The sequence below is a fragment of the Lygodium microphyllum genome, chromosome 19 (assembly GCF_053477565.2).
Source record: "Lygodium microphyllum isolate KBCC chromosome 19, Lygodium_microphyllum_v1.1.10, whole genome shotgun sequence".
Lineage (NCBI taxonomy): Eukaryota > Viridiplantae > Streptophyta > Polypodiopsida > Schizaeales > Lygodiaceae > Lygodium > Lygodium microphyllum.
This window is the reverse complement of record NC_141153.1, coordinates 18,656,663-18,681,322: the sequence shown is the minus strand read 5'-3', so window position 1 is coordinate 18,681,322 and position 24,660 is coordinate 18,656,663. Positions and strand designations below refer to the sequence as shown.

The following is a 24,660-nucleotide window of genomic DNA, read 5'->3' as shown; positions in this document are numbered from 1 at the left end:
CTCCCTTTTTTCATGCTAAAGGTATTGAAGGAAGTGTTATAATATGAATGCCTAGATGGAAGTCTAAGAAGCATGAAGACAACCTTGACATTAGGGTAATACTTTCCTTCGAGTTTGATGCATGAAGCCTAAATACATATGTTTATAAGAACACACACACACACACACACACACATTGTGAGTAGATTGTGTGTGTGTGGTACAAATCTGGTTGGAGTGAGAGAGCATGATCTATTGAGAACATTAGAAAGATGGCATAGTGAATGCTCTATAACTAGATTGTATGGTGGAGCAATTCATGAGTGACATGTATCGGTAATCTTGGTGCTATTTTTCGTGAAGCCAGTTGGCATAAATCTATACAAAAAGGTGGGTTATAAATAGCTATGGAAGTTTGGGGTATAGTTATAGGTCAATCTCTAGATATGTTTTTGTATCAAAGGCTCCAAAGTGGGCAAGGAGGAGGGGGAGAAATAGAAGGAATTTTAGCTCAAATATATGGTCCATTGACATGTACTATGAGGTGGAAAAGTTGGCCTCTCTTTCAAGGTGCCTATATTTACCTGTGCCTTTGAGTTTGAAGAAAATGTTTATTGTGCAGGATTGCAATAGTTGCTTGTAGAGGTGAGATTTTGCTTGAAAGCTCAACATGTAGGGATAATTTCCTTTGGATTGCTTCTATAGCTACAAGGATCCACAATTATTTTAAGCTTTAAGTGGATGATTCTTACAAGTACCTTTACTCAAGGAAGTTAGTTTCTAGGGTGGCATTTGACTAGTGTGAATTGACTCACAAGCACAATGTATGTCCATGACTCGCAGTTTATGGAGGGTTCATGTCCAAGAGGCACGGATTCCATACGTGGGTGTGTATCAAACATGGAAAAAGATGATTGACATTGAATAAAGTAAAATGTACATTAGACACATTTGCCACTTTGATGCTAGCTAACAAATTGGATAGACATTGTGAGTGTGAAAAAAAGTATTGAGTCATCAATACATATTGAAGCATCTAAGTGGCCAATTGAATTGGCTTACAATCATTTTTTCAAACATGATGCCAAAAAATAAAAAGTGACCTTGATTGGTCTATGTGTAAACATAATAGGCCTAAAATCATTTGTCGAACATGATGCCAAGAAATAAAAATTGACCTTGTCCATCGGTTCGATGTGAACCTACCCTGAGACAGTCGAAAAGGCAATCGACCCCCCTTATGTCTGCACACCATCGCGGCACCAAAAAAGATTCATGACTCTTCTTTCTCAATCCTCATCACCATGGCAGGAAACTATCAAGATATGGACACTATCTACTTCGCATGGCGACAGCTACTGTGGCCAGTTTCGATGATGATGCTCGGCTATGAAGAAGTCTGGTAAGCCTGAGTGTTGAAGGAAAGCATTAGAAAAGGGGGCTTACTACTTATCAAAGCTTAGCAAAAATAGACGAATTCATCGACTATGGGGCAGATTCAATTAATGGGGAGCAGGTCAGGCTAGCATAGAATAGGCCCTTAAAGGATATCGGGTAGTCAGGCAACCCAACCGGGCCAGTCGGGATGCCGCCTTCATTAGGGAAGCCTCTACCTTTGCATACATGTGGATGTAGCTCCTCATCTCCCCGTGGATTAGGCATGTCTTGTCCATGTACTCATGGAAATTATTGGGATAGTAATCTAGTAGAGATAATCTGCAGATGTTCAAGAGCTTCAACCTTTGAATAGGTATTTCTTCTCCTATTATCATTACTCCTATTTCCTTATTGAAGAAAGTGCCATATAAGAAAACAATTGAGAAAATATACCTGGTAATTGTTCTAAGAATGGTACTAAAATAGTAGCAGAGCGTATCAAAACTATTACTCAGATTTGGAGCTAACTTGAATGTCCTTGAAATGTATGGAAGATATCGTGTAGATGTTCTTTGAAGTATGTCCTCAATTTGTATGCTTCTATTCAGACATAACATCAATCAAAAGTGTGGAAGTGACAGAAGCACTGCCCTTCATTATGATGCTGCTAGTGGATCCATAGTATCTGGAACAAACTCTCTAATGCTTTTGACACATCCAGATGCTATTAGGTATGGGGCTGATAACAATGTAGAACAGCATCTCATCTTCCATGCTATCTCCTTGCACTTAGCAGATTGGCCTAGCAGTGAGTTTGATTTTGAGACTAGAAGTGAAGAAGACCCAATAACGTCCCCTCTAGCGGGTTCATGAAGATAGTAAAAAATTAATGTCATACACAAATGTGGCTTTGTGGTACTTTTAAGATTCTACTGTGGCACTAGAGCGGAGTTTCAAAAATCCAATGGCTGCTGAATTTGCAGGATATGGATAAAATATGCATTGTTTGGTTTGGCCTTGAGGGACCCTATTGCATCTAGCCAAATTTGAGTTTGGTTCCTATCATTTTAATGGACATTACAATTTGGTAGAAACTATTATGTTGCATTGTTGTTTGTATTTTGGTGGACTGAAAAAATGATGAGGTTGGACATTGTGTCTTATTTTTGTAGGATTCCATGGAATGGTAAACAAAAAAACATTATCGATAGGTTTGAGCATCTATCTTGTACATTTTATTCATGAGAACTGTTGATAAGATAGGACTTGATATGTATATAGCTGCTTTGTTTGCTATGTGACAGATTTGATGGTAGAGCTCTCCTTGATTTCATTCGTGAGAATGATGGGAGATATCGCATCCCAATAGAAAAAACAGAGAAGGAGGAAGAGCTATAGGAACTTGGGAATTTTGAACATTATCAAGATTTGATTAAACACAAATGATATGGATGTCTGTCATCTCTTACATCTTAATAATAACAATGATATAGCTGTGTCCTTTATTGCAAGTACATTTATGATTTCAAAATTTGATAAGGTTAAGGTCTGGTCTGGTCTACATTTGTGTTTATATTTATGTTGTATGTTTTTTTGTTCATTCAACGATGAACAAGGTTTGGAGGCTGTTGATGAGCAGGAAGTGGAGGCGAAGGATGTAGCACCTTTTGTGTGAGATAGGTGAGATGCCTCCATTTACGTGTTTGTTTTATTGTATTAATTAGAGCATGGTTTTTCGGTAAGGATCAGTGCTTCAATTAAGAGAGAGATTATACTTGTTGTAGTTGTAGACAACGGGCTACACACAGGCTATCCGACCTGCTACAAGTACAAATGCATAGGTGGGCTTTGCGTATGATGGCAAGAGTTGAGACGAGTATGCACTCTCTAACAATGATGGGTATGATCCTACCATGGTGAGAGTAAGATCACTCATTGTTTTGGTGATCATCGTTTTGAAGAGGTTTTCTAAGACAATATGCTGTCTTCTTTGATTGGTTAAGTGTCAACAAGGGTGGTGAACTAGAGAAACATAATGATAGTGAATTTTCAGATAGGAAAGGAGAAGAAGATGCTAATATTTTTCATTCAAGGATAGGGAGTAATACCTCTGCATTGGAAGGAATGATCTCTTTTCCTCTTGTGCCTTCATTAGAAGTCTACAAATGTAGCTGCCCCTTTCAAGTTTTAGTTTTGTGTTTGGTTTGCAGATGCAGTTGCCCCTTTCAAAATCCAAACAATTTTCCTTTTTGAGGTGAAAGAAGGCCATGTAACATGTGTTGGTTTACTGCTATGTGTACAGTCACATACACTGCAAACTTATGGAAATAGGTAAAACTTTATGGTAGTACATCCCAATTTACCAGCCCTTGCAATATTGGATTTTGAGAAGCAGTAGCTTTGGTAAAGGATGCATTTTTATTCCATTCTAATGACCTGACCATGTATAAACTTTGACATGCAGTTACTCATTGATGGTGTACACATAGCAAGATGCATCTCTACAGTACGCCCTTGTCTATGTCAAGAAAGGAAAGAAAATTTGAAGGCTCCAAGGTAAGTGGAATGGAGGTTTCTTGTTCTTTCAATAAAAAGCTTTTTGGGTTATGGGTTGAGGGTTGTTATAGGAAAAATTAAAAAAAGATATGATAGGGAAAGGAGGAAGCTTATCCTTCTTTTGATGCATCTTTTTATTGGCTTACAGGGTCTGCCATGAGGAAGGTGGATACAAACTGTATATCATGTTCTTATTTCTAATTGAAGCCACAATTAGATCCCCAATGTATCATGAAGGTATTGCCCATAGTATATGAAGGATCCTTCTCTAACACACTTAGTAAAATGAAAAGGATATTCATAATCTCATGCTGCTTGTTTGTCATCATAGGGCTAGTCTTCACTTTTTTTCTTGTTGCCTCAAGTGTCTATTTTGTAGAAAGGTGGGATTGCCAATTGTGTTACTTTGTTTAGTCTTGCTACAATGGTTATTGTCCATTATTTATTTGGGATGTACTTGCACAGGCTGATGCAAGGATTTGGAGAGCAGGGTATAGAGCTTGAACATCTCTCATGGATGGGAACAATAATCACTAAGAGCATATGCATGTTGGATATACAACTACTAAAATCCAAGCACCTCTTTGCATCATTTGATGTGCAGGATTAGTCGAACTATGTTGATATAGAATAGATTTCAGATGCAACTGCTTCTCTAATTGTCAATTCTGAAAGTTCTTTCCCTTCCCTTCAAAAGTAGATCAGATTTGGAGTGGAGTATTTGATGAGCAAATGAAAGTCCACTTCAAACCACTGACTAAGTACTTTTTTCGTTCTTGAATCATTGTATGGCATAGCAAGCCATGGCATGTCATTGAAGTAGTTGTCAAAAGATTCTTGGTCTTCATTAGATGAGATAAACACAACCTCAAATTCCTTGCTCTTTTCCTTCAACTGATTATAAATGGATGCGAACATTGGTGTGAATCTGTGACGCAGTGGGCACCAATGTGCTGAAAAGTACAACACAACAATTTTGCCTTCTAGATCTGCAACTTTGACCTGTTCTCCATTCTTTCCAATCACATAATCTTGTTCAGCATGCACTAAAAGGATTTGCAGATTCTGATTCTTCAATCTTTCCTTTGCAGCTTTATGTAGAGCATTTATCTACTCATCATTTGTAGCTTTATGTAGAGCATTGATCTGCTCATCATTGAAAGGGAACGCCTCTACTCCCCATTTCTCCAACAAATGCATGCCATCCTTGGCATGCAAAGATTTCCCATAGGCTTTGTGCATTATTTACATTGGCAAAATATCTCCAATGGAAAACCTACATCTGAAATGAGTTGTTTTAGTCAAAACAGTAACATTAATGTTGAAAACTACTGCTTAGTTAATGTTTAGCACAGTGATAATTGTGAGAAGTGGAACTTACAGATGAATGTTCATAAAATAGTTAACACATTATGTGATAGAATCATTGATGCATAGAACAATGGTGCTACCATGCCCAAGAATAAGACATTGGTGGAGCCTGGATCATACTCTTATATTGACTATCAACATGAAGGGTCAAAACCAAAGATGACCTATGATGACTTTTGCCTTGTTTGTCCAAATTCAAAGACTCTTAGTCAGGATAGGTCATATAGGCCCAAAGATAATAGGTACCAAAACAGTAGTCTCTGCCTAACAACCACCCACAGCTTCAGATCAGTCAGGTTCTTGATCAGTCCATTCTTGTCTGTATCAATTGCATTGAACTGGTCTCTGCATCTTTGATGCCAAGTGGAAATATAACCATCCACTTGACTAGTGAGCTGGCACCGTCAACAAGTTGGATCAGGGGTGACTATCCCTAGAGGATTGACCAGCCAATGCCTATACTATCTAAGAACATGTGCCTGTAAGTTTGGAGCAACGTGTAGATACCATCACCCTCGTAAGAAAGTTGGAAGGTCAGGCCCCGTTTAGTTGAATGTTATGAGTCTACCATTATGACTTGGTGAAAAGGACTGTGCATTTGACCTATGGATAGTGCATTGAAAATATGGAGCCACCTGCAAGTTCAATCACCCCACCCTCACATATTACCCCTATTCTTTTACCCTACCCCCAGGGGGTTGTTCCTATGCCACCATGGAGTCCTTACCAGCAAGCTCCACTTTCATTGCATGAGGGACAGTAGCAAGCAAGCTACATGTATGGGTGAGCCCTGCCAAATCTTGTTACCATGGGAATGTTACTCCGTTCATTCCTAGCTCCCCATCAATTAGATTACCAACTCCACCATCTCCTTCAACTTTTGGACCTCGAGAAGCTCTGTATCCAGAGAGGCATGGTCAACCGGAATGCCAATACTATATGAAGACAGGGGAATGCAGGTTTGGTTTACAATGCAAGTTTTATCATCCAGCTAACCGAACCATCTCCGAGCATGGAAGTATGTTGAGTCCTATTCGTCTTCCACTGAGATCGAGAGCACTTTCTACAGCTGATTTGGTTACTGCATGTTTGGACCTACATGCAAATTTGATCATTCCATCCAATCTGCATACTCTCCATTGGGAGCATCTACTGCAGTTGCTCACAATTTGATGGCTTTCTTTGTTGTTCCCTTCGCTTGATGGCATGCAAGGCAACCAAGGCATCCACCCTTCTAGGTTCTCATGCCCGATCCTTATGGAAAGCTATAAGGAAAAACCCTTTCTTTAGCAGATTGCTCATTCCAACAAACTTTACTTGATCATCACAAGTGACTTAGCTGCAATGAAGTTTGAGAAAGTTAAATAAACACAAAATGGAAAGGTCTTATGCCTGCTCTAGGTGCGTTGTCCATCTCTAGCCTGCAATATTGTGTGTCTTCATTGTTGCCTACCATGTCTATACTTGTGTACATGAACTTCTTGGATTTGTGTGACTGAAAAGGGAAAACTAAACAAAATATGACTAACTGGATCAAGAACCTAAGAAACTCTGATACCACTTATCAAGGGGTCGACTGGAGAGGAAGAAAGAGAAGAGAGAGTATAGAAAAGAGAGAAAATTAGGTGCGGAATATAGAGAAAGAGAGTGACGAGGAGAAATACTAAAAAAGGAGAGAGAAAGATAGAAAGAGAGAGAAGGCAGCCATGAGAGCTAAGAAAGAGAGAAGATGGAGACTTGCATTATAATAATGATCATCCAAAAAATCAAGTGCCTTACACCTTTTATATTAGTGAGTGTAGCTGGTATTTTATCCCCATTATTTTATTTTCCCTCTCTTACACATTTCCTCTTGCAAATCTCCGTTAAGGAAAGAAGACTTCACATCAATTTAATAAATGGCCAACTTCTATGGCTGGCTAAGGCACAACTGGCTCTAATAGTAGCCATTCGAGCTATATGTGCAATGGTGTCATGGAAATCCACCCTCCCATTTCTGATAGGGAATGTAGCAAGGAACATGCCTCCTACTATGTTTCTTATTAGGAACGTGGACATGAAACACCACGTGGCACCAACTTGCCCATATTGATTGCTCGCCCGATTTGCACTGGCTTGCAGTTACTTTTGCCTGCCTCAATTCTCATTGATTGTTGTGCTCTTGCTTCGTGATCGTATAGTAGGTTAATAAAAGTACATATATACAAGCTTTTTCGTGACATATGAAAAAAATCGTGTATAAGAAAATATTATCTATTTAGGAACTTTTTCTTAACATAGGAAAAAAAGCCTATATAGTGAAAAATTCTTACCTAATATATTAGATATGTATTATATCCTATTTGAAATTAACTAAATAATGTCTATATAATTTTCTAGTTGAATAGTTGCTATATAATTTTCTACTTAGAACTTCATATGACTAGGAATATGCAAACTAAGGAAAATGCAATATTTTTAAGTTATAGAAAAATTAAAATTACATAAGAAATGTCATATACAGGAAAATTACCATATGTAGGAAAATTTCCCTATGTAGGGAAACATAGGAAAATTCCTACATAGAAAAGGAAAAAGAAAGGGATTTTCTATTAATTCCCTAGTTAAAATTACACATAAGTAGAAAAAGTAAATAATAGGGAAAATGGAACATTCCCTAGTTTCTCTAACTAGGGAATCGCATATGGAATTCCCTACATAGGAAATTCCTATGTAGGGAAAATTCCTATATAGGAAACTCCATATGCGATTCCCTAGTTTCTCTAACTAGGGAATGTTCCATTTTTCCTATTATTTACTTTTCCTACTTATGTGTAATTTTAACTAGGGAATTGATAGGAAATCCCCTTTTTTTCCTATGTAAAAAATGATTAAAAGTTCCTTGTGATGAGCAAGCCACATCTCCATGGAGGCATGGTGTAACAAACAAAAACAATTCACTTTCTTCTCCATTATAGCATCCATCCTTTTTTCTATCCCATTTCCAACCACCACATCTCCGATTAGTCTATGGTTGACCTTCAGCGACCATAGCATAGTGTTGTTTGAATCCATTGTTGGTAGCCACTGTGAAATATGCACTAATGCCTTAGACACCAGCCAACCTTTAGCCATGCTACCTTTTCCATACACGATGGATGTTCTTCTTGGAGCCTTTCAAGGTTTTCATGAAGTGCTCCAAGAAGAACATCCATCGCGTATGGAAAAGTCCAGCAATCTCCACTTCGTTTTCAAGATACACTAGGAGGTGGATTTGTATCGTGAGCATACTGGTGGGCATATACTTCTCAAAGAGATAGATTGTCTCCACTGCTCCCTGCCTTGCTGATTCAATAGAGGATGTCTTTATCTCCTTTTGTGAGATCCATCCATCACACTAAATTTGACAACCTATAAATTGCTCCACGTATTTCTGGAGTAAGGCATCTTGCGATCACGATTGGTACCACAAACTGTCACAAATGAAGAAGTATTATGAACAATGACTATACTCTGAATAGCAAAATACGCAGGCCACTTACAATCCATTTGTAGTACAAACCTGAGATATCTTATGCCAATCATGAGATTTTAGTCCTAATAGTTGGTCATCTTTAGAAAATGTAGATCTAAGAGAATGCATCATACCCATTGGAGTGCCGATAGACCTGATAATTTGCTTCAGAATGTGGTCTTCTATAGTGGACAAAACCCAAGGAGCACGTGGTAGTTGGAAGCAACCATAAGCACTTGACTGTGACCAATCAACTGTGGCCAAATCGCCTGATCCATCTTACCTACCTCCTTCAAATCCATTCGTGCCCTTGCAATGTCTGTCTTTCCTATGACGTGGTCCCATAGTAAGCTGCCCACATTCTTGAAAATATGCATGGGATCCAAAAAGTGGTTGATCTATAAGTGGATCCAATACGGCAACCCGTAGAAAACTGAGAACTGTCACATTTGGCTTGGATGCAACTTTGTGTGGACCATTTTCAACTCGTACCAGCTTTGGGCATTCATTCATGCTGGAGCTCGTCCAAGAAAACCTTCCCTCAGTTCATGACCTTCTGGCAAGAAAGGAGCATGTCCTTGATATACCATCTTCTCCATGGTTCATGACCTTCCGGGGTCTAACTATGGCCCACACAATGGACATGCATGACTGAGGTAAACAAACCTGCCCCAATACCTCTATCCTGTGAATACAAACTTGAGAGAGCTATGATATATATGACCAATGAGAATGGAAGCATATCTACTTGAGCACTCCCCAAATCCCAAAAAGTCATGCATGGTTCTCATGAGAATGGCTCATATATTGGCATACTGTCAACCATCACACTTGCTCATATCTTCCACGGTGACCCCCTCGTCCCACAAAATCTTAAGCTCATGGAAAAATGGATAGAAATAGACATCCATATTCTTGACTTTGTAGCGACTAGGAATGGGCAAGCTAAGGATCAAGCGTCCTTTCTTTGTAGAAAGCCATGGTGGGATGCTTTAGTTAACAAGGACTATAGGCCACACACTGTAAGAACTTGAGCAGAGACTGAATGGGTTCACACCATCCATAGCAAGATCAAGCTGAAGATTCCTTGGCTCTCGTGCAAAGCCTAGAAAGGTAGAGTCAATTTGGCTCCATGCACGTGAAATGGCTGATATTCATTAGACTCCATCTATGGATCTATTCTGCACATGCCATGCTGTCAAGCTCACTACGCTTGATGTATGAAACATGTGATGTACACAAGGGATAAGTGAAACATGTATAAGAACTTTCTGATGGATGGTTTACCCTTGCAAGTCCTGTCGATACCTGTGAGCAATTGTAAGCAATATGTAGCATTGATGCATAGGGGTGATGACTTGTCTTTCGGTACATGCTATTGAACTCCTATATGGAGTTCAAGCTGCTTTGGATTGAAGCTCATACATTCTCATCAAGAGAACCTCTCCTATCATTAAAGAATTTGAATTTTTAAAAATAAATTGTTGAAGTATGGATTCAAGGATGCAAAGTGTATGTTCATGCTTTGATTTGATTAATCTTTGAATTTGTAATAGAAACTCCCATCTTGCAAATCTTCCCTGCGACCACGAGCGACTTTCACAAACTCTTGTTGGGTTAAAAGGCCCTTGGGCATACCCCTGTACAGTGACTGCCCATATTCTTTATTCATATATATGAGATAGTGTAATAAGGCTATAATATTATTCTTGATAGCACCTACATTGTGTGTGCTCTAGTCTCTTGCATCTTCCTGTTCTCCTTCTCCATTGCCATTGCATCCCCTTCAATTGATATCAGAGCAGGTCCTTCGTGAGCACTTGCCAGCCTCTTCTCAACCTTTCCCGCACGAGGTATGAGATCTTCACTTCAATCATTTTCATGGACAACAGGGTTTTGAAGAGGGCAGCCATTGTTGAGCTTGCCCATGAAGCTTGAAGCTTCCCCTCCACCTTTGCCTTCATTAGTGGCCTTCCTTGGCCCCTTGGAGAACCCCCACACCACTCGCAACCTTTGTAGCAGCCCCCCAATCCCATATCTACAGCTAGTGCAATCATGCCATGCTCACATACATTTTTGCAGCATGATAGAGATCTATAGCATCTCCTCACCCACTTGGCACTTGTTTATTGTCTATTGAGACCCCCCCGTCAGAGTTGGTATTGAGCTTGGGCACTTACATTTGACTTGGGGCTTTGATCTTGAGCTCCTCTTGGTTGTATAAATAGTAATAGGCTTGATTTCAGTTTATCCTAGACATTTACAGTAGCTCCCTACTCATTTACTTTATTTGGCACTTGGTTATGGCTTGTTGAAGCTGCGCGACACTTGGCTTTGGGTTTGGGCACTCATATTTATGGTTGGCATTAAGCTTGGAGCTGATTTAGCTCAACCATGGATCGTTTGAACAGTCCGAGGATTGGTCCAAAACAGGGAAGCAACCAACATTTCATGCCTATACTTATTTACCCATATCATTTGATACCCAATCATGCCCAGATGGTGCCTACATATTAGCAAATGTATGCCTATGATGTGAGATGCTTTCAGGGCTGAACTTGCTCAGCCATTGATTGTTTTATATAGTCTAGAGGTAGTGCAAAATAGGGCAGCCCCTATCATTACATATTATGCTTATGCTACATGGTCATTTGATGCCCGATTATGCTTGATTGGTGCCTATACATATGGGTATACATGCCTATGGTTTGCCTATTGATTTGAGCTTGGTTTGAGCACTGATTTGCTTAGTTTACAGAGGTTATTTACTACTGAAATATTCAAGGCTGAAGCTATTTATGTTATAGTTGGGTTATGCCTATTGGTCTAGGGGGCTCTCGGATATTTGGGTTTATGTGCCGAAGTATTTGGATGATGCCACATGGTTATTTTTGCTCCCGGAATGATTTTAAGAAAGAAGTAAACATCAATTTTATGGTTCATTGTCATTTTTTATTTATAGCTACCATTCCACTGATGACTGCTTATGCCTAGGCTACCCATGTGGGTTTTTGTCTTAGTGCATGCTTTTGGGTTCTTGCAATATGGCGGATGTTTGGGCTTGACAAGACTTGCATTTGAGGACTTTTGTGGAGTAGTTGGACATTGATTTGGATTTTTCCATTATGACCTTGGATACTACTTGGCCTTATGCTCCGATGGATTGGATCCATGGATGTTTGGTTTATGCAAACATGTATTGAGCAATATTTCTTCCTTGTCTTGGAACTTGGTTATTGAGCAGTGATTGCTCATTGATACTTGGATTTATTGCGGGTTATTTGGTCGATTAGTGGAATTTAATGTGCTTGGGATTAGCTACAGTTATGGATTTCTTGCTCCTTCGTTGTCTAGCTTTCATGCTAGTTGGGCTACTATTGCATGTCCATGTTAGAGAGCAGATACTATGTATGCTTACCTGTCTATGCACAGGGTCTATTGTTGTATACCTTACAGATCCACTTGTATGGATGATGTTGTACAAGTATTTTGGCTTCTCCTAGAGCTTGACTCTTGCAAGATGCTTTGCCACTTGTCGCTCTTTACTTGACTTGGATGTTCCTAGATGGCATGATCTACTGCAGAGCTATGTGTATGTGTATGGTTATGGGCTGATTTCATGGTTGAATATCGTATGCTCTTGTGACAGATGTCTTATGCTTTATCGTATTGTGGTTGGTTATGTCATGCAGATGGCTACGACTCTTCTTCATGTGGGAGCTTTTGTATCCTTGGTCGATGCCTTTATGTCCTCCCATCCGTTGAGGTTTCATGAGTCTTTGTAGCATGCTTCTACAACTGATGTACTTGCAAATGATTGTCTTTATGAGAAAGTTCCCTTTGTTGGAATAGCCCTTGACTCCTTGAGCTTTGTGGATGCTATGGATAGCCCTATTCATGATGACTTGGATTCCTTTTCATCTTCTACAGGTTCTTCATTTACAGATGTTGTATGCTTCCATTGTGAAAAGCTTGGGCATGTTAAAAGAAAAAAATTTAGATGGATTAGAGAGCAGCAGAGACAAAGACGGACTCAACATGAGTAGAGAGTCAGCGATGCCGCAGGTGATACTACTCTTTCTAGTGGTGAGGTACATGTGGTTACCCATGATGATGCAGTAGAGCATGTACTCTTGTCATCTTATTTTCCTACAACTTACTTGCTCAGTGATCATGCCTATGCCTTTTGATTGGCTTTTAGACTCTATGGCATCTTGTCATGTTACCCCTCATAGAGCATGGTTGTCTTCTTACAGGGAGGTTGACATATGTATTGATTTGGGCCTTGAGCAGACTTATGCTATTGTTGATATAGGGGACATATACCTAGCTTTGCCTAATGGGACTTCTCTTAGCTCAGGGATGTTCTACATGTTCCCATGCTCAATAAGAGCCTGATTTCTATCAGTCAGTTGCATGATGTAGATTACTCTATTTCTCTTCAGCATAGGTCATGGAAGATGTATTGTGGTTGCTTGGTTTTGGCCAGAGGTTCTAGAGTTAGTTCTCATTACCTACTGCATGTCTCTCATGTGGGAGATTCTATGGTTGCAGTTATCCCAATACCACATGCATTGTTATGGCATTATTTCCTAGGCCATATGCACCATAGAGAGAGGGAGATCTTGTCTTGTTTAGAGTCCTTGTTGTCTCCTTTGTCACATGTAGATCTTGATGCTTGCCCTGATTGTACTTATGGTCCTTGTAGAGCCCCTTTAGCTCATGGCAATCGTGAGAGGCATGATCCTCTACATCTTGTCCATTGTGCAATCTATGGACATATGCCTTCCTAGTCACTTGGTGGAGCATTGTACTTTATGACCTTTGTGGATCATGCTACCCACTATGTTTAGGCTTTTCCCTTGGTACAGATTGAGGATGCCGTAGTTATGCTTGACAAGTTATTGGATTCTGTTTGTTGCAGGCTAAGTGCTTACAGATGGATTATGAGAGTCATGCTATCTCTCCTAGCTTTCAATCTTATTGTCACCAATCTGGCATTGATTTCCTATGCCCACGGTATTAGGAGATTGCTCATGGCATGTGCCTAACTCTACAGGAAAAGGTTGCTTCTATGTTTACCAGAGCTGGGTTATCTTATGGCTTTTGGGTTGAGGCCCTTATGACGGCAATCTACTTGCTTAATAGAATGCCGTGTCTGACTTTGGACAGTATTACACCACATGAGACATGGAGTGGCATGAAACCCTCCTATGATTACTTGAGGATGTTTGGCTGCCAAGCATTTGTATGCATGCCAAATATGCCTATGTCATGCAGATATATCCTCCTTGGTTATGGAGATGGTGACATGCTTACAGGTTATGAGATTTGGATGCCCAACAGGTTATACACCATCATCATCCTGTCTTTTATGAGATACATGTATCTCTCAAGCCTCTTGATGCGTGTTTAGTGCGCTTTATGGTTGATTCTATAGCCCTATTTCAGTCTTCCGCTTCACTATCTTCAGAGTTTATAAATGATGTTGTTAATGCAAGTACAATAAAAATTACAGCAAGAACAATAGGTTCAGCTGTTAAAACATCTTTTACATTAGCAAGGAAGGATGAATCAACCAAAGAAGGACAATGGACAGCCATTAAACAACATATTCAATGTTTTGTTATGGTTTGCTCACACTTTAAAGAAGAATATTATGCAGATGATTGGCTAAAAATTGGCCAATTTTTGAGCACTATGACAAAGAAGGAAGATTGGACTAATGAAGAGTTCAAGAGAATTAAGAGAAAAGCTTATGGTTTTTTTCTTAAAGATGGTTACCTTTGGAGGCATGCAAAAAAAGGAAGGGCGCCTGTTCGTGTCTTAGGAGATAAAAAGACACAAAGATAGGTCATGCGAGAATTCCATGAAAGCCTATTGGTTGGTCATAGAGGCATATGGGGCACTTTTGCCAAAATAAAATAGAAATTTTGGTGGCAAAACATGTATAAAGATATTGAGAATTTTGTTGTCTTGTCATGTTTGTCAAATATATTCTATTGTAAAGCATAGAGATGGGCTTGAGCCTACCTATCCTTTATCCATTTACTATAGATGGGTTATTGATTTAGTAACCATGCCTACAGGAATTTGGAACATGAGATATCTAGTACTTGCTAGAGAAGATCTCACAAATCAAGTGGAAGGAAAGGCCTTGACAACAAAGTCCACTCATGCTGTTTGTAGATTTCTACTTGAAGAAGTATTTTGCAGGTATGGATGTGTTGCTAAAATAACTGTTGATAGAGCGGAATTGGATGTCCATGAGGCTCACCATTTCTTTTCTCAATTGGGAATTAAGTTATTTCTTACTTCAACCTACAATCCTGAAGACAACGATAAGAGTGAAAGAGGCCATCGACCAATTCTTAAAGCCTTAGCAAAATCATGGAAAGGGAAGTTGAGGGAATGGCCTAAAATGCTACCATTCGCATTATGGGCTGATAGAACTACCCATAGTGCAGTGATAGGATATATGCCAGCTGAACTTATGTATGGACAGCTACCCATTATGCCTATTGAAGAATCCATTGTCACATGGAGTATCTTGCCTTGGGATGAAGGCATGAATAGAGAAGAATTGTTGTTTTTACGCATAAGGCAACTTGAAAGAAGGCCAGAAGATGTCAAAAAAGCCATTGAAAGGCTAAAAATAGCAAGACTAAAGAATAAGAAAAGGTTTGACGCATCATCGACTCCGTCCAAGAGTTATTCAAGAGAATGATTGGGTTCTTGTCTATGATAGCAGCCTGGACAATCAATATAGTGCTCATAAGAAGTTAGCCAAGCGATGGTTTGGACCATATGTTGTAAAAGTAGTACATAATAATGCTACTTTCTCTTCGGCTGAAATGGATGGGACCATGATAAAGATTCGAATAGCTGGGAAACGAATCAAACTCTTCAAACGAAGAGAATCTTCAACTTATGAACTTGATGACTTAAATATAAGCCCTCTACTTGAAGACATGCAAGAAGAAAAAGACTTAGAGAATGAAGATGATGAAGAAGATCTTCCTTGACTTGTAATCTTATGAAATGGCACATGCCGCAGGATGTGCAGGTTAGGAGGGGGTGAATGTCAAAATGTTTACTGTTCATAATATAAATCATGGGATTCTTATGAACACAGAAGAGCCTCACTGGAAGTAATATGAGAAATTTGCATACAAAACTCAAACATTGTTATCCAATATCCACCTTAGTTATACAAGTTCTTTTGTATTTAGCATATAACTTTCAGTTATACCATGTATACTTATGAAAAATAAGTCTATGGGAACCTACAACTTGGTCATCTGGAAGAAATTGACAGCCTGCAGGATAAATCACATTAATTCAGGTATAAAAATATGGTCAGAGCCCAAGAAAGATGCCAAAAACTGCCAAAAGTCTACTAGGTCCACATGGGACCTGGAGTAACAAGACTTAAGTGACCAGCAAGTGACCTAGGGTGGTCAAAAAGTGACCAGGGACTGAGCAGAGAGCAGCCCGCGTTTTTCGGTGCAAAATGCGGGCTGCACTGTCTGAGGCAAACTAGAGAGAGCTGGAGCTATGGTGCATGAAATGGAGCATGCAAACTGAAGATCAACAGGCCCAACTACTGAAGATGTAAATATGGTGAGAGCTCCACTTCTCTGCCTCTTTGGTTTGACGAAAATGCATGCTGAAACAGTCTATAAAAGAGGAAAATCAGAGAGAAGAATATTCAGCCTGCTCTTATGCACGACTTCTCTCATCTTGTTTACCTTATTCTTGGTCCAATGAAGCGACTTGTACCCAAGTACTTGAGTGACTTTGGGGCAAGCAAAGGGTGAGGATATTGAAGACTTATGGGCTGTTATGGGCTGAAATAACCAGTCATAAAGAGGGCAGCCCACTGTTACGGTCCATTTATATGAGCAAAAATGGGATTTTTATGGTCGCAATGGAAGGAAATGACCTCTTTACTCCAGGACATTGTTCATGAATGATTAGAAGTGCTTCCTCTTGAGTTTATGCACTCATTTTGAACTTGATTATGGGCTAGAGTTTTCTGTTTTAAAACAGGGCTAAAGCTAAAATTATGCTTCTTTAGTTCATTTCATGTATCTTTAGCCCAAATCTTGGTTGCATTTGAGTCTATCAACAATATACTTATTCCAAAGGGTTGAAATCCATCTATGTACTTGAAATAAATGCCATTAGAACTTGCATTTGACATTCATAAATGAATTAAGAAGCTGAAAATATCCTTTATGATATGATGTATGTATCCAAAGGAATCTGATGTAATCAAGATAGACTTATTCCTTGTGTTCATGTATGCTAAGTACATAGTGAAAAGGCTTGACTCTTCTTCCGTATCAAAATCATTTCTAAATCCCGGATCTTATTAAAACCCAATCTATTTTTCCTTCCCGAATCTTGAATCCTAAACTCTTCTTCTGTACTAAAGGCCCTGGTGGTAGACCTTCAACTCTTAACGCAACGACAACGCAGTATACATGCAATATATTTCTTAGAAGACGACTGTGATATCAAATTTTGCATCCACAAAGGAGAAATACTACAAAAATCCATTAAAAAAAAAAAGAAATAAGCCTTGTAAACCCGACTTTAAGCTACGCTCATCCGGCTAACGAGATTTTAAGTGTGTGAGGTCTTTTGGAATTTTGTAGGATGTCCAATCAAACCATGGAAAATTTTATGGCTGAAGGTGACCTACCCAAACCAACAATGGAGCAAAAACTGGATTTGATTATGATGCAGCTTCAAGAGGAACGAAGAGCACGTCAAAATTTGCAAGCTCAATTGGCCAATCTACAATGATCTACCGTCGACTAAGATGGACCGCAATTTGAAAATCTTATACGATGTACGATCGATGCAACACTTGAAGCGAAATTTATTCGAAAAGAAACAAAGATAAGTAAAAGAAATTTCAAATTTTGTACTTTCAATGGGTCACACGATGGAAAGACTGTACTTGCTTTTATCAGTCAATTTGATGATTATTTCCATGAGGAACAGTATGTTGAGAAAGACAAAATCAAGTGTGTCACTAATCATCTAGTTGACCGAGCATCCCTACGGTGGACTGTTGTCCATAAGAGAATTGATTGTTCTACTACTTGGGAGACTTTCCAAAAGAAATTTTTGTAGAATTTTCTTCCACCCCAATTCCACGAAAAAGTAATCAAACAATGGAATCTTCTGCAATAGAAGGATCGTGAGCCTATTTCACAATATACTGAGTGTTTTTGGAATGTTTTATTGCAACTATGAATGCTTGAAGATGTACCTAAGGCAACCCATAAACGCAAGTTTATGTCTGGCTTACTTGGACATTTTTATACGGAGGTCAACATGTTCAAGCCAACGACTCTCGAAGATGCAATTTCCTTGGCCCATGACACTGAAGAAAAAATTCGAGGACGAGAGAAGCGACCACAACAATTTCAAACTAATGGTAACTTTGGTTCAAAATAATTCAATTCAAATTTTTGAAGATTCAATCAAAGTTGTTTCCTTTCATCTTCATTCCGTAAATCTTGGACATGACCACTTGCTTTACCATCAAATACAAACCCAAACCCTAAGCCATTTTTCTAGCCAAATCCCAACATTCCTAAACTTCCTACTATTACCAACAATGTATCTAAAGCCAAACCCATAGTCTATTACAAATGTCATCAACCTGGACATCTAGTGGCCAATTGTTAATCCAAAAAGCCAATTGTTCATATAATTTATTTGGGAGCAACAGAAGATGAAGAACATAAAGAATCCGGCACGGAAGATGACGATGACATTGGTACTACTTCAGATACTTTACCAGGTATGCCAAATCCCCATTCTTTATTAACGATGAAATGTCTTATGCATGGTAAAAAAAAACTATTTTACATGACGATGGGAGCACACACGACTTTATTTTTGCAAAATTTATCAAAGAATTAAATTTATATACTATTTCTACACATTATTGCATTAAGGCTGCATTTTTAGGCACTAGATACAATGGAACACAAGAAGTGCATGACTTAGAAATTAAAAGTGGTGATTATATTGAATGTAGAAATTTCTTAGTTGTGCCTTTGCAGTCTAGTGACATTATCTTAGGAATGCCTTGGCATCATCAGTACAATCCTGATATAGATTATTCCACGCATTCAATGAAAATTCATTCTAATGGGAAATAAATCACATTGCATGGTATGCACACTTTTGATAATTTTCCATTGCTTAGTTATACTCAGGCTAAACGTGCATTACGCAAAGGTAGAAAATCCTATTTAATATGGGTGAATGAAATTGAAGCTAATGAAAATCAGATGCATCCTAGGCACACATAATTTCTTTCACAATTTCAAGATTGTTTTGCTGTTGACTTACCACCTAGATTACCACATGTATGTCCCAAAGATTACAAGATGGACCTAATTCCTGGATCACAACCACCATGTAAAGCACTATATAGACATAACCAAATTGAACAGAAAGAAATCCAATCCCAAATTGAAGAATTGTTAACCCGAGGACTCATTAGACCTAGTAGTTCTCCATTTGGTGCACCTGTCTTATTAGTGAAGAAGAAAAATAATACCTATCGCATGTATATTGATTATCGTGCCGTAAATAAAATCACTGTTAAGAATAGATATCTGATTCCTAGGGTAGATGATCTTATGGACAAGCTACAAGGATCTACAATATTTAGCAAGATAGATCTTAAATCTGGATACCATCAAGTAAGATTGGACACATATGATATATTCAAAACTGCATTTAGAACACAATTTGGACACTATGAATTCCTGGTTATGCATTTTGGTTTAACTAATGCACCAGCCACATTCAATCATATGATAAATCACATATTTTTGAAGCATCAGCATTGTGTCATTATTTTCTTTGATGACATATTGATTTTCGGTAAGAATGAGAATGAGCATTATGAACATTTATATTTGGTTTTAAAATTATTAAAATAGAATCAATTATATACCAATCCAGAAAATAATGAATTTTTCCAAACACAAATTGAATATCTAGGACATATTGTTTCATCTGAAGGTATTAAAGTTGACCCTAAAAAGATAGAAGCAATTTTGAATTGGTCGATATCCAAAAATGTGCATGATTTACGTTCTTTCTTAGGTCTTGCTAGCTTTTACAAAAAAATTGTGAGAAATTTTACATTGCTTGCATTAGCTTTGACAAAATTATTAAAGAAAGGCATTGTGTATCATTGGTTTGATAATCAACAAAAGTCCTTTGATTTATTGAAACATGCTTTAACTCATGCTCCTGTATTGCAATTACCTGACTTCAATAGATCATTTTTCCTAGTAGTTAGTAATGCTAGTGGATCTGGAATAGGAGTAGTCCTTATGCAAGATTCTCATCCCATAGCCTACTCTAGATGCAAACATAAACCCTTTGAACTTAAGTATTCTACCTATGATAAGGAATTGCTAGCTATAGTACAAGATTTACGTCAATGAAAACACTATTTAATGGGATCTGAATTCATGATTAAAACTGACCAACAAAGCATTAGAAATCTAGGAGATTAGTCAACCACAAATATCTGATCGACACATTAAATGGGCTGCTTTTATTTAAAGTTTTCATCCACTCATACAATATCAACCCGGAAAAGAGAATGTTGTTGCCAATGCTTTAAGTAGATGTCTGACTTTTCATAATATTTATGTGATATCTTTTAACTCTCTTCTCCCTATGAAAGACACTTATGACCAAGATCCTACTTTTCAAGCTGATTGGAATAAACTAGTTGCAAATAATTGGATTCCCATTGATTCATTATCTTACACTGATGGATTTATGCTTTATAAAAAATATAATTTGTAACTGCTCCATTTCGAATATTTATTTTGCATGAAATTTATTGTCCTCCATACCAAGGCCATAGAGGAATTATTTCTACATTGCATACATTGATTGAAGATTTTTATTGGCCACACATGGAATCTGATGTATCTAAATTTGTATATGAATGCTTAATTTTTCAACGAGTTAAAAGACACAATGGTAAACAATATGGTTTATTAATGCCTTCACCGATTCCAGAACGACCATGGGAACAGATTTCAATGGATTTTATCACTGTTTCACCTAACACTAAAGCTAATCATGACATGATTTGGACTATTGTGGATAGGTTTAGCAAACAAGCATATTTCATTCCATGCAAGAAAACATTAACTGTATCTCAAGCTGCTTAATTGTTCTTGAAAACTATTTTCACTAGTCATGGTTTGCCAAAAGTTATTATTTCTAATCGTGATTCTAGATTTTGCAATAATTTTTGGATTACTTTGTTTGCTAACTTAGGAAAAAAGATTTATTTTTCATCTACATTTCATCCTGAAACAAATGGTCAAACAGAAGCTACTAACAATACCATTTTAGATCTTTTGCGTGCATACACAATTTTAAAACCACAAACATGGGATACACATTTACATTTACTTCAGTTTACATACAATAACACACCACATACAGCTACACAGAAAGCACCATTTGAAATTATTTATGGATATAGATTACCTACACTTGTTACATCATTGTCAAACAAAGTTCAAGCTGTTAATGATATCGCTAACATGCATGCTACTATTTTTGATGAAGTTAAAGATATGATTGTCAAAGCCCAGTAATCATACACAAAACAAGCCAACAAGAAAAGAAAAGCTATGAGTTTCAAAGGTGATGATTATGTTTGGTTCCGAATTGAAAAGCAAAGATTACCAAGTGTTGACAAACACCCTGTTGTAAAATTAGCCCCTAGATTTTATGGACCTTTCAAGATCATTCACAAAATCAATAACAATGCATTTAAACTAGAATTACCACAACACTGAAAAATCCACAACACTTTTCATATCAGTTTATTACAACCTTTTAGAGGATAATTACACCCTATCTATGAAAACCCTCCTTTGCTAGAAGAAGAAACTGAAATCCTTGAGCCTGAAAATATTCTAGCTACTGACTTTATGACCACTAGAACTGGCCGTAGATATTCTAGATATTTGGTTAAGTTTAAAAATCATCATGTTGAAGAGGCCCAATGGATGCACGCTCGAGACCTAAGTGCTTACCCTTCACTGTTGGCTCCACATTGAGCTAATAGCAATTGAGAACAACTGCTATCCCACCCCCGGGGTATGATGCCAGGAGGCATATTCCATGGTGGATTCCGTGAGGTTTTGTGGTGGATTCCATAAAATTTTATTTATTGCCAGGGCTCATACACAAGGTGGATTTCTTGTGTGAAAAGTCGATGGGGATGCCTGTCCTTTTTGGGTGTCTTGTTAATTTAATGTGCAAGTGGGTGATTCTATAGTGGGTGATTCTGCAAAATACATATTTAAATTAATAGACGTTTATGAGTTTAGAGTGCGCACTCGTAATAAATTAAGGTTAGGATTGAGTTCTAACCAATTTATTTATTTTGTAGCTAAAGACTACTAGGTATTTACTTTTGTCGATTTAATTTTATTATTTTCTAACAATTGTGAATGCTTCAATTGACATGTAGAGCAGGCAACGATGGCGTTGGGAAGCATTGGGCGATAGCGTGTATTCAAATTATTATCATTTTTTATGGGCGCATTTTTTATTATCATTTTTTATGGGCGATAGTGTGTATTTATTAAAGTGCTTGATATTTATTTATTATTTTTGTATGCGCATGGGCACACGATTTAAATATTTGTATTGGACATTGTATTTGGATACTGCTCAACTCCTTGGGCGCCCAATAGCTTTAATTCTTTAGTGGGACAAAAGCAAACACAAAAGCTAAAGCGTGCTAATTGTAAATTGGGCTATTGTTTAAGCTTGGAGATGAATAATATATCAAATACATGCTTTGTAGAGCGCTCACATAAGGCATGGGGGGAGATTATACCCAATTAGTCTCTTGCTTCATGTCGTGCAAGCTTTCTCTCTTGTTTTCTGTGCAAAAGTAGAGTTCTTTTGTTCTTGGAGAGCTTTCGACACTCACTACGTGCGCATACAGCATCCGATCTGTGCACCAACTATGGTGGATGGAGCAAAAGATTAAAAGAGAGAGACACAAGATGTGGAAACTCCAACAGTCATAATGTGTGATCAATCTTTCCGTATTCATTAATCACTAGAATAACAAAGAATGATATGATAGTGATGGGCACCCACCATTTGTAGCATATAGGTATGTCGTGTTGGAGAGGTTTTAGTCTAAAGATTGTATCCATTGAGGATTAGAGAGTGAAGAAAGTAGAGAATAAGAGATAGAAGAGAATAAAAAGAATAAATAAGAGGTACACAAGATAAAGACAAAGCTCAATGATTTAAAGTGTTATGTATTGATAGAGTGTGAGAAGATAAACTAAATCTTTGTTTGGGACTACTCGGAAGTAATCTCCAAGCATTAGATCTCCTAGAGCTTCCTCATAGATAAAAAATATGCACTAAATATTAGCTTTTTCTTTGCTACTCTTAGATCACAAATCTCATGGTTCTTTTGGCTTTGAGAGGGTGGTACAACCCCAAGACGCCTGATTAGAATTCCCGTAGATCGCTCTTTCTTCTTCTTTCCAATCTAGAGTGCTATTTGTTGCCAAAAAACTACGATCATGTGCCACCTAAATTTGAAAGCCCCTTCTTTTTTGCATGAGATCTTTCAAACTAGCTAAAAAGCAACTTGTTTTTTGTGTGTCACTCTATTCTAGAAGTTTAATATACCTTTTTTGGATATTTATAAGAAATAATATCCAAAATATCAAAATAGATGCACTTGGTCCAAAGATCTCGTGCTTTTTAACCATCCATACTATGGACACTAACACTAATGATTAAGATCACATTGGCTCTCTAGATTCATAAGAAAGTTCGATGATGATACGCTACATCAGAAATTTTCACACTGTGTTCGCGTAGCAGCATGACATCCACCCCCTTTGAACCTACACATCCTTCAGTATGTACCATCGATGCAATACCCTCTTGGTTAAACACCCATAGTGTCAGAGAAAGATTGTATGTATCCAACTTGCCCAATGTTACCAACAAAACAATTGATGTATCTAGTAATCCACTTGTTGTTCCCACTATTAGGGAAGATATATTAGATGAATTGGTTAAAGGCATGCAGAATCTTCAGGTTGAAGGTTGCGAAATTGGATGAGAAAAGACAAGAGGAAAAGGGATGGGAAAAAATCCCTAAACTAGGGAAAAGATGTATGGGTGTGATAGTCTGCAACATGAAAGGAAGGATTGTGTTGCTTATTAAGAGGTCTTGACATGAAAGCTCATCTTTTGGAAAGAATGCAAGATCCATGCACAAGAAATGGGATTGTCTCTTGCTTTGAATTTCGCAAAGTGAGATATGAAAAAGTTGTTGGAAGACTTGGCTATCCAAAATGCTTATATGGTTGTACATGCTTCTACTTTTAGTCTATAGTTGGATAGAATGCATGGCCAAGTGGTGGTTGGTTGGAAGGTTGAAATATGGACACATGCTTTGTATGCATCTCAAAAGAGGAAAGTTCATGATAGTGAAATGTCTCATGCAGGGCAAGACATTCATGACATAATTACCTAGGAATCATTGGTAGATGCATATTCAGTGGATGCATATTTACCAAAAGTGTAAAACACATATTGTGGGAGAGAAATGGAAGAGAGATAAAGATAATGTAGGGACATCTAAGAGAGTTATAAGAAGAAGTATGGATTATTCTAAAGCTGCAAATCATCGACCTCCTGACCATGTTATGGAAGAGGTGGGCAGAAGTAGAAATAGGATAGCAAGCAAGAGAGCATCAGCTAACTTTTCAAGGCAGCCAAGTCATCATGAGTGCTTCTAGCAATCAACATATCAT

The 24,660-nt window shown here is 38.0% G+C and overlaps 1 protein-coding gene and 1 pseudogene across 1 annotated transcript in view; one reads left to right on the top strand and one right to left on the bottom strand.

Moving 5' to 3' along the window:
- Positions 1–4,602: 4,602 nt before the first annotated feature.
- The window catches only part of LOC148019617 (putative nucleoredoxin 1-2), a 161,087-nt gene continuing 141,029 nt past the window's right edge, over positions 4,603–24,660 (bottom strand). Inside the window, exons 3-5 of the mRNA XM_087699606.1 lie at positions 18,863–18,889; positions 5,027–5,144; positions 4,603–4,990 (exon numbers count right to left, since the gene is read on the bottom strand). Of these exons, the coding sequence (XP_087555732.1) occupies positions 4,603–4,990; positions 5,027–5,144; positions 18,863–18,889 (533 nt within the window). The remainder of the gene's footprint in view (positions 4,991–5,026; positions 5,145–18,862; positions 18,890–24,660) is intronic.
- LOC148019620 (zinc finger CCCH domain-containing protein 33-like) lies at positions 5,640–6,485 on the top strand (annotated as a pseudogene).